Source organism: Homarus americanus, unplaced genomic scaffold (assembly GCF_018991925.1).
Source record: "Homarus americanus isolate GMGI-L3 unplaced genomic scaffold, GMGI_Hamer_2.0 scaffold4896, whole genome shotgun sequence".
Lineage (NCBI taxonomy): Eukaryota > Metazoa > Arthropoda > Malacostraca > Decapoda > Nephropidae > Homarus > Homarus americanus.
Genome location: NW_024749657.1, coordinates 7,827,765 through 7,844,727, shown reverse-complemented (window position 1 = coordinate 7,844,727; position 16,963 = coordinate 7,827,765). Strand labels below are relative to the sequence as shown.

At 33.8% G+C, this 16,963-nt stretch overlaps 1 protein-coding gene across 1 annotated transcript in view; it reads left to right on the top strand.

The window, feature by feature from the left end:
- LOC121853601 (muscle calcium channel subunit alpha-1-like) overlaps positions 1-16,963 on the top strand; it is a gene marked incomplete in the record, with an annotated part of 305,963 nt that overhangs the window by 250,605 nt on the left and 38,395 nt on the right. Inside the window, 1 exon segment of the mRNA XM_042347854.1 lies at positions 5,622-5,642. Coding sequence (XP_042203788.1) covers positions 5,622-5,642 — 21 coding nt within the window.

Genomic DNA, 16,963 nt, shown 5'->3' with positions numbered 1-16,963 from the left:
TTTCTGCCACATACATTATTAAGATTTTACTGTATTTCTGTCAGTTCAGTTTTATGATGTAGTATCAAAAGGTAAGATGGCCATTAAATACTGTACCTGACAAATCAACATTAATTGGACCTTCTGAAAGAAATTAAGATTGTTTAGATACCATAGTAAACTATAATTTTAGGAGATTCAGGACATAATGATGTCCATTATCCTCTTGGAGGTATTGACACAAGGATCGCTGTTCTTTTCACCAAGCTTAAAGCATCCACGCACTCTTTTGGTGGACTGTTGATTTCAGAAACTCACAAAAAGAAATCAGGTGCTGTTAAGTTTAGCTATCTGGTTGGCAATTTAACATCTCCAAAACATGAAACAGCACAGTGCCCTGGGCATGTTGGTACAAATGACAGGATGTTGACATCTAAAGAGCATTACTTTCAAGAACTAAGTCTCTTAATAAAGCAAACATCAACTCATGAGATTGTTGTACTGTATGTATGGTATACAGTACTGTACAGTACAATTATTCTTATCTCATTTCACAAGTTCCATTTAACATTACAGGTACTGTACTTTATTTCTTGGCCATCCTGAATTAAAAAACATAATTACGTACACTATTAACTACAAGGGGGTTAACTATAACAGCAGGTGAATTTAGATCAAGCTTCGACCTATCCTTGCAAGCCAGTGCATATGAATAATTGCTGTCATCAGTGTCAAAGATATTTTAAGTGGCGATAGTAATATGAAACTTTTTTTTTGCTTCAGAATGTATCTGTGTATGACAGTCAATGGAAACAAGCATGAAAGTAATGGTAGAATGTATTTTAACTGGGATGAACGGTCGCATGAAATAATAAGCACATCATCAGCCTTTAATCTCTCTCAAGTGTTCCTCCGTACAATCATGTTGCCTCCCCTCTGGTCCCCTCAACGGCATGACAGCCACAGAGATGTTGTATTATTGGTACTGTTGTATTCTTCTCATTACTGTATTATTATGATCTTATTCTTCTACCTGTAGTGTTGTACCCAAGTCAGCTGTTGACCTGCTTGTGTTTTCTTGTCCAGAGTTTTCCCCCACAACCAAATTTTTTGGGATTTGTAAAATATATATTATTTTAGGTAGAGAGTAGATTGATATAAAGTTTAAATTCTTCAGATTTTCTCATGAAAAATTACCATAAGGGTATTTCTAGATGGAGTGCAAGAGCAGCTTTAACACCTATTGTATGCACAGTAATATTTTTAGTATTGTACATACCTGTACAATTCTTATTTACATAGAGTTATGTTTTGCTGCATTTTTGCCTCCAGTTTGTGTCCAGATTATGTAAAATCTTTTATTATTATTATTATTATTATTATTATTATTATTATTATTATTGCATGGTCCATGATATATATTACAGTACTTGAAGATAACACCTTCAGTGCTTTGGATGGTTCTTAAAGATTTGAAAATTTTCTCTGTGATGTTAATTGTTCCTTCTGAATTTAAAATTACAAACTAACTTTAGAGTGTAAATGGAACCATTTTTACAAAATGTTCATCATGAAAATGAAATATATATATATATATATATATATATCTTGATAAAATCACACGGGAAAATGGAAACAACGGAGTACCTTAGCTTTCGTCTTTATTTAAGACATCTTCAGAGGCAACTTGAATAAAGACGAAAGCTAAGGTACTCCGTTGTTTCCATTTTCCCGTGTGATTTTATCAAGATTTATCTTATCCACGTTTTCATTGTGGATCTACATGAAATTATATATATATATATATATATATATATATATATATATATATATATATATATATATATATATATATATATATATATATATATATATATATATATATATATATATATATATATATATATATATATATATATATATATATATATATATATATATCATTTTTCATTTGTTTGTTTATAGTGTGTGTATGACTTGCATCAAAAAGACATAATTTTTGTCACCACAACCATTCCTTGTGTTATTTGTCTTATCTCCAGTGTAATTATGGGTATAATTATCATGATAGGTGCATTTATGAAAATTTAAAAAAGAATTTGTTTTTATCATGATATTAGTCAAATTTGGATAACAAAACTAGATACTGAGCAATAATATTATCACAGTACTATATAAAGGGTAATAAACCAAAATAAACAAATTCTAACTTTTTTGTATAGACTTAGAGCTAAACTGGTGAGTCATGTGCATTGTTCTCTCTATGTCATCCTACATCTTATCCATGAAATAGCAAGATAGATTTCTGCATGAATCTGACCAATTTTGATTCATTTTGGAAACCTGCCTCTCAGATTTCACTTTAGCATATTACAGGTTGGGCTTTCCTGGTCCAGAATTCCACGGTCCTGCACCACCCATGGTGTTTTCTTGCCTTATGTCATTTATTTTATGCTTCCTGTATGCATTTCATAGTGCCAATACAGTGTACCTTAAAATTGTGAAACACAACTAATTAATTATGCTATGATGGCTTATTTACAGTACAATAAGTCCTCGTATAGCGTTTCCCCCCCCCCCCAACAACGTTGTTTCGTTATAACGTTGCTATTCTTTAGATACCCACGATTCCGACAACGTCTCAACCGTTTCGTTATAACGTCGTCACGGACTACTTTGTATGGAGCATCGCCCTCTCTCATCTTGGCGCGCTACGCCAAGCGTCCCCAGTCTTTGTTAGGCTTCCACAGCGTACGTGCGTGCTTAAGTGTTTTTGCTATAAATACTGTACTGTAACCATTCAAAATGGCTTCCTAGCGCCCATCAAGTGTTAGTGATGCTAGTGTAGTGAAGAAACAACACAAGATCATTAGCCTTGCTATGAAAATGGAGGTTTTAAACCCACCACACACTTGCTCCACCTCTGCCCATCAGTGAGTACAATACAAAATGGCTTAATTTATTTATCTTTTTGGATGTATAATATGTATTTTCTATACAAATTCCATTGAATTTTTGTATATGTAATGTATTTTATGGGGCAAAGGGAGGCTGGGGAACTTAACTAGCGTATTTTATCTATTTCTTATGGGAAAAATTTATTCCATTAACGTTGTGTTTTTCAAGAACTTAGCCACAACATTAAGCGAGGACTTACTGTATAAACTTGAGTATAATTTGAGTTTTTCATGAGAAAAAAAATTATGCAAAAAGTAGGTGGTCGAACATACGTATAATATTTTTGAGGGATTAAAATTCATGCATTTCCGTAGGTCATTTGCGGCTAGTAAGCGCTTTTATCCTGGGTTTGACTACTGTACCCCTTGGTTTTTTCTTTATGTTGCTCAGGCTCTCAATTGGCTCAGCCATGTCAGTATTGTTATTATTGTCCTCTTTGCACCTGTATTTTTCTGGCCAAATTAACTGTTTCAATATCAATCTTATTCACTATAGTATACTGTATATGCTGCTTTAAATCTACAAATATCTGATACAAATGATGATTTACAGATCATTTTCTTTTTGTCCGCATTTGTTAACATCACTGATAACATTGTTGCCAAATATGACTTGCCACTGTAATTCCCATAGCCATACCACTATCAGGCCAAGCTGTGAGCTATGTTATGGTTAATTTTCAACACATAATTTTGGGTAGATATACGTGACTTAATTTTTTATTGCTCAATTCCATAGGCACACAATCCTACATAGTATGTAGAAATATGTGTGTATGTAACTGTATTACAGCATGTGCATAAAAAATTAATTATCATAAAGTCGAACACATAAAGGGAATAAACATTTCTTAATGTGTTAGATAGCACACTGAGTGGGGGAGGGGTGAGTACCGTGAGGGAGCCCAGTTCCTAGGGGATAAGCAGAGGCAACGTTGCCATGACGAGTGTTCCTGAGACTGTGTGTACATGAACATATATCATTTTTGGTACATTAATATTGACCGCCCGTGGTTCGGAAAATTCACTGGTCCGGCTCTGGTCTGATCCCGAGTGTGTTGGATTGGAGAGGTTTAACCTCTATTCTTACGTATAGTCTTATTAATAAGAATTAAAGTTCATAGATATTAAGTATGAAATAAATTAGAAAAATTAAAATGTTGGTGCTTCCTCTCATTAACCACCCATTTCCTTTATCAGATACTCTTTATAATGAAGGCTAGTTGGCTATTAAGCAACTAGAGTTGGTAATAAAAGGTTTAGAAACTACTACCAACATAACTACAGTACAGTATTGTATACACAGCAAGATGGATAACTCATTGTTAATGAATACCTGTTGCTTAAAAATACTTGGCATAATGCTAAACACTCCATTGATTTACATATAAGTCCCCAGTCATTGATAGATAGACATTTGCAATGGAATGAATCAAGTTACATTATTCTAAATTCCACCCACCCCTAAATCGAACTCGTATGGCTTGCAGGTAAGGAAGTGCAGTAGCTATAGTGCCACAAGAGCTCCATAATCACCAACTTAATGTAAACAAACCTGCCTTAGCCTGACCTAGTCCCTGGTTGACCCTAGGTCAGAATATTTAACTTAATGTAGGGAAGAAAATGTCCAATTTAAAAGAATCTGGTTTTCTGAGATCCAGATATGAAGGCCTGTACTGTACCTGTAGTAGTTGAAAATCCTGGAGGCAGGCATGAAACAAAAGAATACCATTGCTAGAATTTAGGATTTATTACTGAACATTTTCATTAATAGATTGATACCGGGGTTACAGTATAAATTTGAATTCTGAATTTTGTTTCTAATTTATACCTGACAATACAGTACTGAGAAGTTGAATTTATTCTATTTTGGTAATTTTAAGGTTGAACTATCATGATGATGTTTTTAAAAGACATTTAGTTACCAGCAGAGTATTTCACTCTTTGGCTGGAATCTAATTTAGTGTTTTGTTTTTAACACCACAAAAAGCTTTTTGTTTGTAGGGTTACCATTATGGTGCAAATCATACACATATGAAATTGTGAAAATGTAATTTGTGCCCTTATGGTTGATAAAGTATTACCTTGTACGTATAGTAACTTGATCATCTTGTTGTGGTGTGGGGGAAGATTCTGTGTCCTTTTAATAAATACATTAAGATAGTCTCATACTCTATGTGAGAAGAAATATATGTGTCTTCTGTATTGATTTTGTGATGTGTGTGTAAGCTTGTTTATGTTAATATAAATTTAAGAAAATATACCTTAGCTTTAAGCAGTGATCATGCTTTTTGCTTTCTTATTATTTTAGTGATATTCTTCATGAATTTTCTAATATGTCAACTGAGTATTGGAGATTATACATCAAAGTATGTCTCTTGTTAGTAGCTGATCCTTATATGATTCACAGAAAGTATTAACATAATGTAAGGAAACACTGAAATCTGGAATCTGAAGGCATGTATGTAAATTTCAGTAATATCTACAACCAACTGTGACAAACATATCCATCTTTGAATTTATTTTTTGTATCGGCTAAACCATCAGGACGGGATGAAATGCTTGCCAAGCTTTTCCCTGTTCCATCTTGTTGACTCCACCTCATTCCATCGTGTAAGACTTTTCCATACCATTTTCTTTTTCATGCTTCATTCTCAACTTTGGTCCCAACTACAAATGCTACAGCAAGAGAACCCACCGGATTGGGTTTGTTCTGTCATTTAATCTTGCCTTTTTATTAAATGTCTAATGTCTTGTTCATGTAGTGTACTGTATTCTGGCTCATCCTGTAGTTCTAGAATAAAATAATTAGTACCCTTTTGATAATGCCACCCATACCCCTCCCTTCTCTTTCCTTCTGTCTTGCTTTCCTATTTTATTCCAGAGGTAAATGCAACCTGAGCTCCTCCTCCCAGTGCTTTCTTTTTTGCAGATGACAAATGTTTACCTCTTGTTCTCATAAGTTGTTGAATGCTGATGACATCTTTTTCTTGTTATCAGGGACAATGCAATGGGAAATATTAAGAACAGTATTTTATATATATATATATATATATATATATATATATATATATATATATATATATATATATATATATATATATATATATATATATATATATATATATATATATATATATATATATATATATACCTGTATATATATACCGTATATATATAGTTAATATAGTTAGTTAGTTTTGGAAAAAATATTATTTTGCAGATGTAATGAGTCTTTTTTTTTATTTACTATGATAAAAGGACTTCATTGAATGGCAGTTTATTGCATCATGATATTAATATAAGCATCTGCATGTTTTTAAAATAACTAGTTTGTGGTTGACTGTCGGGTTACCACGCTTTCTGCTTGTTCAGTTTACAGCAGGCTATTAGTGCAAGCTCATTAGCTGAGCTCATTAGTTATGCTCGCTAGTCTTTTGTCAAAGTTGGTAGCTAGTTTTCTGCCATACTTAGACAGCATTGTAGATTATGGCATGGAGCTTAGAAATAGAAAAACTAATTATGATTAGAATGAAAAGGGATACCTCAAAGTACTTTGTGTCATGAATCTTCACACACAAGATCCACATGTACTGAGTATAGGTCTAGATGTTTGATACAAAGTTCTTTATTGTATTTCCTATACAGTTCATATGTAATATGACCAAATTACAGTATTCAGTTTATGATTAGAATAGTTTTGTGAGAAGAGCAAAAGACATTGTTCACCAGGATTGTGTATATATATATATATACTGTATATATATACTCTGTATATATATATATATATATATATATATATATATATATATATATATATATATATATATATATATATATATATATATATATATATATATATATACTGTATATATATATATATATATATATATATATATATACTGTATATACCACTTCATCACAATCCTGGGGTATAACCTGAATCTGTTCTATGGTTTATCATATCTTTTCCATAAAGACTACTTGTGGAGATGAAGAAATGCCTTACTTTATCGTTATTTTCTCTTTTTCTTCATTACATCAGTCATTAGATGTTAAGTTTTCTGTGATCTTACCTGTATGAGATTAAACTAAATTAACTTTGTGTTACTTTAAGAAAGCGTATGTTCAGAATGTTTACTTTTTGCAAGATTTCACTAGTAGCATGTTGATTATTTTATCCAGGTTTAATATCTCTCGTTTTTTACTAGCATAAGAAATCCTTAATGAAGATGTGGTGTATTAAACTTCTAGGTATTTACATCAGTGGTCAAGGTAATGATGTTTATCCAAGTTAATAACAGGTGATCATAAACATTAAAAAGATCATTGCCCTAGGTTGTTTTTATGGTTGGCACAGAACTTTAGACATGATATTTGTGATTGTCTTCACTTTGCTAGTTGGCTCTTATACTTGTATACAGTAGTCATTAAACTTGTGTGACAATGGTAGTACAGTGCAGTCGACTGATATACTGTATATTGTCTGTCCTACTGATGAAGGCTGAATGAGCCAATGATGCTAATGAGGTAATTTGGAGAGTTAGTGCATTTATTGGGCCAGTTACATTCTCTTGTCTCATCCACAGAAATATTAATGCCCTTCAGGGACTCTCAGTTCAACAGATAATTTTAAGACTTGTTAACTGAGGTTGTCATAACTTATTCACAGTTTATTGTTGTTTGAGTTGTACTCAAGATAAAGTAGTTGATGGATATACAGCACTGTACATGATGAAAATTTCAGAATACAGTGGACAGCACTGTAACTGGACTACAGGTATATTTTGCTGTTTAAAGATTTTCACAATTTGTAAATTTTTCCTTCTTACTCATAAATATTTAAATCTGTCTCCCAAAACTTGCAAATCAATTATTTCTAGTGCACATTATTTTTTCCACTGAGAACTACTGCAGATTCATGAGTTCTGTACCAAGATGTCAGTGTCATTGTTGTTTCAGAAGTTACTGTTAGGTTATGTTAATTTTGAAGACTGGCACATTTCCATTATCTGTCCACTTCACAACTTACTCTAATATTCAAAACAAATTTGCTTTTCAGAGATATGTACACGATCAATTGTATTTGTTCCTCACATTTTTAGAAAAATCTGAGGATATTAAATAAAGTTTAACTGTTCTCTCATCTTAGTAACCATCCTAGGTCCATCCATCAAACATTTATATGTCCATCTGTCCATTTATTCATCTACCTTACTGGTTCTTACACTATGAATTCTGGCAAACCTGAATAATTCCTTTCAGTTTCAGTATACTGTATGTACGTAGGGTATCATGCCATTTTTAGCCTGGGATTGTTCAGGGTATCATTGACCCCTTTACTTTCTATGGCTCTTGATAATTGAAAATATTCTACAGTATTTTATTTCTCAATAATCACTACCATACAAATAGAATCATTGGATTTATTTCAATTTTGTTTTTGTAAGCACAGTACTACCAGTAAAACTTTTCATGTTGTAGTCTAGGGTTGTAGGAGACTCTTTAGCCTCAATACAAATTTGGTATTTGGTAAAATCTCATATATTAGAGATTTTGAAATACTGTATTATGTTATATATTCCAAATTTTGTAATATTTGATCAAATTTCAGATTATAAGAGATATTTAGAATTATATATGATGCACATTCTTAGGGCTAGAGCCCCTATTATTTTGAATTGTGGGGTTTTTACTGTATACCCTAAACTACAAGTCACAGATTTTTAAATATTTATGCATTTAAAAATTATATTTCAATGTAAATGGTAAAAAAACTTTGCATCCCTTATATATATCATCATCACTGTGGTAAGCAAGTGATGCCTTCTCATATCAGATCAAACATCACTTTTACGAGCGTCTCTCACGATCATCCTGGGGTTCGTAAGTATGTTTCCTTCTCTGTACATTCAGTATATTGTATTTACGAAAGTCATTTTCATTTCTTACTTCTTCAAACAACTTGTTCATTCTAAAAATAAACATTTGGATAATTATTTCAAATGTCATTCACGTAAGCAAGGAACTCCAACAGGTTTTCACAATGAACGGTGCTAGCGTATAATACATTACTGTCTGAGGATCTACCTGTATTATCATCATTATTATTAAATTCAATCTCGTGTTGTGTGGGGTATATAAAACACTCACAGCAATTAAACCGAGGTTTCATAGATTGAAACACTCCTGTACATGTTTTTTTTTCATTAATGTTTACTTCCATTAGTGTTAATCTTGCCCTTAAATCTAAGTTTGTTAAGTAGGTTGTTTCTGTAATGCAAGGATTGAACTCGCTCCTCCACTCCAATTTTCAGTAATTAACCCAAGACCATTTGCTTGCATAGTGTCATTAAAGATAAGTCATGGGAATTTTATGTAATATGCTACCATTCATTCTTTAAGAGGCTGGAATTTCTTACCAACATTATACTGCATGTTATTGATACCATTGGCTCATTCACCAACTGTCAGTGTTTTTGATAGAGAATATTAAAGTTTCAACTGTCACACAAGTTTGATGGCTATACAGGTGCCATGTAGCAACCTGTGAACAATCTAATGGGTCACATTTACATCCATCTCAAGCCATAAAAATGGGACATAACAAGGTCAACCCATTCTACATCTGCATTTATAATTTTTCTTAATTATATCAAAGTAAAGGATTGACAAGTAAGTCACATTATTAATATATATTGAAGGTTTATAAAATGTTGATAAAAAATGATAAAAGTATTAAGTAAAAATGAAATTGTAAGAAATATTCACCGAGTAAGACTTGGGCATGTTTACGGTAATGTGATGACAAAATGCTAGAAAAACAGACCTTTACTTATGTGTGTTGTAGGTAAGGATTAACTAATTTGTAGATAATCTGTATATTTATTAGTCAAGCTTTAGAAATTTCAGGTAATTTAGTGATAATTTATGTATTTAATTATGTTCTATTTATTTTTTAAGTTAATTTGAAAAAATCAGATTACACTAATTGATTTGAAAAGGGTCAGAAATATTTTTTATCGTTATATTTATTAATTTATTGTTATTGCTGAATTTATTGAATTGTTTTCTATGTGTTTGATATATATTTGCCATATCCATTTAATTACATGATTTGAATTTCCATTTTAGTATCTGATAATGTCGTCTATATTATATGGAAATCAATGAAAACATTGATGTTATTTTAATTATATATCATCAATAATATTTTTCTCCATCCCTTATATTCCATTCATCTTTTTAAAAGTCTTCATTCCTTTTTTCTTGACATATGTAAATTATTGGGATACAGTACGGGTATGCTGTTCCGTTGATCAACCTCACCTCATTACACTATAAGAATAATGAAGTAGAGTAATGTGATCAAGTCAATAAGAAGTTTATTCTCAGTTCATCTCTGTCAAATGATGAATATTTATCAATAAATTAAAACAAAGTTATTCATTATGATATGTGCAAATAATATTTGTCTGTTTTATTTCATTCAAATTTTATTTTTTAGTTATAGTACTGTATACATTTTGTCACTTATGATTCTTCAATTTTCCCATTTTATTTGTAACTAAGGAAACAATTTTGGGTACCAATATGATTTTTGAGAGAGAAAGTCATCAGTCTCTGGCAGGAAGTTGTTTGTTACTCCCACTCCTAGAAAGTGCTACATAAACAATACGATGTTACGTGGTTCAATTTTTCCCATAAGAAATACAGGTTGAGCATCTGAAAAGCTGTATGTGTATGAGAGTACTGTACAGTTGGGTCTCACATTACGCGGTTAATGTAACCCGGAGGGTACCGCGGAAAGTGAGGAACGCATAAAGTGAACAACATAACATATGGGATTAATTGAAATGGAGTCCAGGCCGATCCCCAAACTCCACTTTTTGACGAGACACAACTATGTTGTAGTAAAAATATTATCCTAACTTTATGATGGCATGCACACACAATTAATAATTAAGAGAAATATCAATAATATTAGGTTTTTTAACACTTACATTAGTGGAAAAGATGGCTGGGCACACGGGGATGGGCGGTTGGTTCCGAGGCAGAGGGCAGATTATTGGCCCTCACCTGTATCACTTTTATCAATTGTATCACTATCCACCACAGAGGCTTGCAGGGCCTCTTTGTCAAACCCCCCAAAGTTCATATAAGTCCATATCCTCACTATAATTATCACTATCACTGACTTGGGCCGGCTGTAGTGGGTGGCGGGTGAAGAACTGGTAATGTTTTGATGACTGGGCGACCTTGTGCGCACCATTTTCGCGCCTCTTACACAACATGGCGGATGGCGGGAGGTTTGGATCCAAAAATGGCGTGGCTTGCCAGCCGCTCTCCGCGTAATGGGGTTCACGACCGCGGAATGTGAGCATGTTAGGTTCCGGCAGGGCACCGCGTTAACGGTGAACCGCGGAATGCGGGACCGCGTAATGTGAGGGTTGACTGTACTGTATGTTTCTGTTTCTATACTGTACTGTTATTATTTGATAGCACTAAGCTGCTATCCAGGCAGCCAGTAAATTCAACTAACCAGCACCAAATGAAATAATAAAATTATAAATTCCTCCAAAGTCAGCTAGTATCGTAAGTTTGAATACTGCTCTCAATGGAGATGAGTTGCCATATCTATTGCTATGATTAACAATAGATCGAGTTGCCATATCTATTGCTATGATCAACAATAAATCGATACATAGCATGCAGTATTATAAAACACAATAGCTTCGTCCACACTCAAACCATCCTCTGGGTGATGCAACCCACTCCAGCCAAGCAGTCAACCAGCTGACTCACAGACGTGAGGCAAACTCTTTATCCGGCACCTCTTAATCCCCATAGATGCCGGATAACTGGGATTTTACTGTACTGTACATATTGCATTTAGCCTTCAGGCATAAATGTAAGCATGGATGCTAACCACACAGATTGAGGCTGGAATACCACTTGAATCCTTCATGCAGTCCTGTGTGCACAGATAGCAGAAGGTGGGTGGAGCTAAGAGACTGTTACTATTATCTTGGGTTGTGCTGTTGTCAGATGAGGTGCAGTCTGCAAAGTGGAATGGATGAGCTGTGTGGTGTCATGATTTGTCAGATTCTCATGTGTTATGGTAAATTGTCTACTTAACCCTAAAATAGTAGCCTTCATATGTGGATGCTGGCTATAGGGATGGCAATCTGCATCATTGGATGTTTCATGCCCCTTACTTTCCATTTTTTTTTTTTTTTTTTGTATATGGGGGATGATAAGAGAATCCTTAGCTTCTCACATAATGGTTAAGTCTCTCATTATGAGTGACAGTTGATGTGGGGAGTATATTATTTTTGGATTACTTCTAGTCAGATAGGGTCGCTTCTCACTGTTTTGCTATAAAATGTGTTTTGAAGGTCAGACCTTCATTTGTGCCTAGTGATGATGTAGAACATGACCGGTGCCCCTCCTACTACTGGTGTATTACTCTGTAAGTCCTAGTGTTTGTGTATTACCTGTTTTAGCTTTGGATAGTTTGAGTGAATGCAGAGAAGGAAATGGGATGTGTTAAAACATTTGGAGTTGCTAACACTAGGTTGAGTGTGACCTGTGCTGGGAGGTTAACTTATGTCAATAATCTGTTTTCAGTGTATCCACCAACTTCTTGCCAGATGGATGATTCTTTCCCTCATACACTTTGTCTTTAGTCAAAGAGGAAAGTTTTCCATATCAATCCTTTATATTACTGATGAATTTTATTAATTACTGCGTTCTCCTTTTAAATTCCTAAGTTCTCTTGGAGACTACTGTATTTCATTACAGATATTTCTGATCTAAATTTCAAATATATTGTTGAATATTTATAAACATGAAAAAATAATTATTTAAGCCTTTGCTTGTTTTATAATTGAATATTTTCAAGTTTTTCCTGCTCCATCATCAGTGCCATATATTTTATTCTAACTGAGTTCTTCTGTAAGTGACCTGCAAGATACCATTACCAAAATTTATTGTCCATCATTTCTACATGAACTGTAAAAGTTTTCTACCCAGTAATTCAGGAGTGGAGACATGCCTTGAACTCCTGTCCCGATGCTTGCTTCAAGAGGCAATAAGGCTTCTGGTCCATCTGGTCAAAAACTCCTTAATATATTGACTCCTTGTCTTAAACCTCTCAGCTATGAATATGAGACACAGGTTTTGTCCTTTATAATTTCCTGCCTACTATAGCCAAACATTCCAGATGTACAGCTCTTTATTTGATTTGATGCTAATGGTATTTGTGACTGTAATTTTTCCATTTGCTTTGTGTTGTTAAAAGTCAGGGTTTATTGTACAGTACTGTATGTTCAATAATCCCAGCAAACATCTGATTATGAATCCGTACAGTATGTGGGGCCAACTGGTCTTGATATTAAAGGTCTGTCAGATGTCATACACATACAAGCTTTGTTACCCTAAAAAATTAAAGAAAGCTGTTCATTTTAGTTAAGTTGTAGCAACTTGAACCTGTATACCGTAAGCTTACCTTTTTTTTTTGGAAGGGGGGGGGGGGGAATAGCCCACCTGGGCTATATACCTGAAGTCTTACTGATTCTGAAAGCAAGCACTGAGCAAGGAGTTCAAAACATTGTCACAATTCTGGATCACTGGGAGAGAAGCTACTTTATAAAAGATGCAGATCTGTTGGCCAGTGTAATCTGCCACTGGAACATGTTAAGCCCTCCGACCATAGTGGGCACTGACAGTGGATATTTAATTGGAAGTATCTTGTAAGTCACTCGCCTCCTTTCCTTGGCTATGAAATTAGATTTATTACTTAAATCTTCTATTTATAGATATTTACAAATTTAAAGCAAAAGTTAAATATTAATGATTTCAGGTACTATTACTAAATTCATCTGCTGTAGTTTGTCTCTTAAAAATGTTTAGGTACCTAACTACAAGTATTTTCAAGATGTTATATAAAGTGGAAATTTTTTTTCAATTGTCTTTGTATCATTATTGTGTGATAGTTCATCTGGTTTGAAGTGATAATTATTAAAAAAATTATCTTGATACTCATTATTAGTATTAAAGTTCACTTAGCCCCAAGGATAAAGGATAGATTTATGATTATTTCTGTTGGTATATCTGGTACTGTATATTATACCTAATTCTCTTTGTCTGCCCCACCACACTTGTACAGTATAGTGTATCCACACTTATCCTTAATCCTCACACCTGAGCCTTACACTCACATCTAACTGTTATATCTACTTGTGCCCATCATCCTCAAGCCTGCCTACATCCTCAAGCCTGCCCACATCCTTAAGTCTGCCCACCACCCTCAAGCCTGCCCACCACCCACAAGCTTGCCCATCATCCTTAAACTACTGCAGTTAATTTTCCATAACATTCCCACTCATGTGTAAGATATCAGTCCTGAAGATTTCTTTATCACTTACGTGTCATTAAGTTCAACACATTACAATACTAGTATTCCCAAGTTGTTTAATAATCCAACACTTGTTTGACACTTATCCATCATCCCACTTCTATCATTCTCTGTATTTGCTGTCATTCTCTTACCACACTTTCTGTCATCCTCACATCTGCATATCATCACTGTATCTGACAATTGACTTTGTATTATTTGGAATCACAGTTCTGCTTACAATCTATTTACAGTTCAAAACCCATAAAAGTTTTGTTAATTTGTCATTAATCTTAGTTTAGAATTTGCATGAGGCAGCAAATCAAGTTATTATATAATTCTTATTGAATACATTTAGTTAAATATTCTCTATCCAGGATTCCTTCATAATGTTTCTTTGTTAACTTTTTTTTCTGTTTATGTTGGGATGATTTTTCAATAAGGTCCAGATAGTTTGCTTCAGATTTCAATTGTAATACAGTATGAGTTTTGCTTTCTGAATTGTTTTTATTATCAAGTTTTCTCCAGATAAATATTTTAAGAACCAGCTTTTATGTTTTTCTGGTCTTCTCCCAGGTAGTTCATTGGCATTAGAGTATTATAATGATGCACCCTTGGAGTACAGTATCCTGAGTATTTCCTAGTGAGTTGAACATCGCTAAACTGAATTTTGACCAATCATTAAACAAGAAAGCGTGTTAACAATTTTATATCTCTAAACCGAAGTATCGCTAAGTGATTGAAAATAAATGAGGGATACCAGTATAAGATTAAGATCCTCATTTTTCAAATATAATGTATGAACTTGGACCATGTCTTCAAGGTCATTTCTTTATCGTCCATATTTCCACATACAGTACTTCATTTATACACTATAGTTAAGTTTTGTGTTTTGTGGTACAATACTCTATATTGAGATACAAACCCATTCAGTCCTAAACTCAGTCAACAGTACAAAACCCATAATTCATACACCCCTAATTTCAAATCGCTCATAATTCGTAATGTTTTAATCTTACAAAATATGTCACAAATTTGGTAATATTTGGTAAAATTTAAAAATACCCTGTATAAGAGATTTCAGTCTAAACAAGTATACACGTGTCGGTCCTTGTCGGAGCTGTCGGTCAGTTCACGTGGGTCAGGGGTGGAGTGCATGTCTATGATCCACGTGCAAGCTTTTTCCACTTGTTTTTCCATCATTTCCCAGTGTTTGAGCCATTATGTTTGATAACCCTATACTGTATATGGTACTGTACTTAAAAATGTTTACATTTTGATTGGAGCAGATAACGGAAAGGTACCATTGTTTTGTTTGTGTTTTCCTCAGGAGGTGTTCTTCATAATTCACAAGGGCTAGAGCCCCTATTATTTCGAATTATGGGGATTTTACTGTATTGTTTTGTCCTCTGCCAGCCAAAGGTTTTAGAAGAAATTTAAAGAGATAAAGAAGTAAATTGACCATATATATTAATTAAACATAATGTTAAGAGCCACAAAGCATCAAATAAGAACAACGAATCTTGGTTAGCAGCTGCAGTTACTTTATGTTTCTTTAGTTGTGCAATTGTTTGGGCCTCAATATTGTATATATACTCAGACTAAACTTCATCATCATCATCCTCCTCTTTATACTGCTCTCCATCATAAATGCATTTTTTTTTCCCATGTATAGCCACGTTTTATGTTTATATCTACCAGATGCATGGGTATCACTTATGACTCCAATTAATCTTCTTCCACCAGGGTGCCTGTAGGGTAACTGAGCAGCTTTGATATTTATGAGGATGCATTATTACTACTGGTGATATATGGCTCATGCCTGCTCCAGAATTTTTGAAGCGGTGGAAACTTCAGCCCGTCTCTCATAAATACTTAGGACTCTGGTCCAAAGTGTATGAGTTATGTGAGAAATACATGGATAGGACTGAAAGGGTTAAAAGTGCCTTATCAAATTTTGTTCCAAATTTGGATTAAGCCTTCTTTGATCTGTAATGTTTTACATTATTTTAGGTGCCATGCTGTCATCTCGTGGCCATTTTCGAAACTGCTTATATTACAGCTAATAATTATTTTATGGTGTGTTATTTTACCTTGATTAATATCTTGACAATTCAAGCAATTTGCTTTTAATTTTAATCCTAATTATCAAGGTATCACACCTTTTTTGATGGATTCTCAGATATTTATCAAGTGATGTCTAATATAGCCACTTAGAACTTCCCTGCCTTATTGTTATTCTAAGGGAGGAAGGCTGTCTTATATGAATCAGTTAATTCCTTTGCCATGGTGACCCACTTGGTATGTCATCAGAAGCCCAGGGTGGTGGACGGTGATGTTCGCAGTTCATAAAAATTAGGCACACTGTAATAGGAGAAGAGCCAGGTTTGCTTTGTCTTGGAGATTACACAATGCCTTGCATGTACTGCTGGGAGCAATATTAGTAGATGTGCCCACTCTAGGCCCAGCCTGTGATGTCATAGTCTACTGTGAGATCTGCCATTGTTCCACTGCAGTCTCTGTTGTTCTCAGAAATGGGAGGGTATAGTGTGTGACATTCACAAGTTTGAGGTAAAATTGACAGAATTGCTGGATATTAGGAGTGATTCTAGTTGCTAAGAATATATTT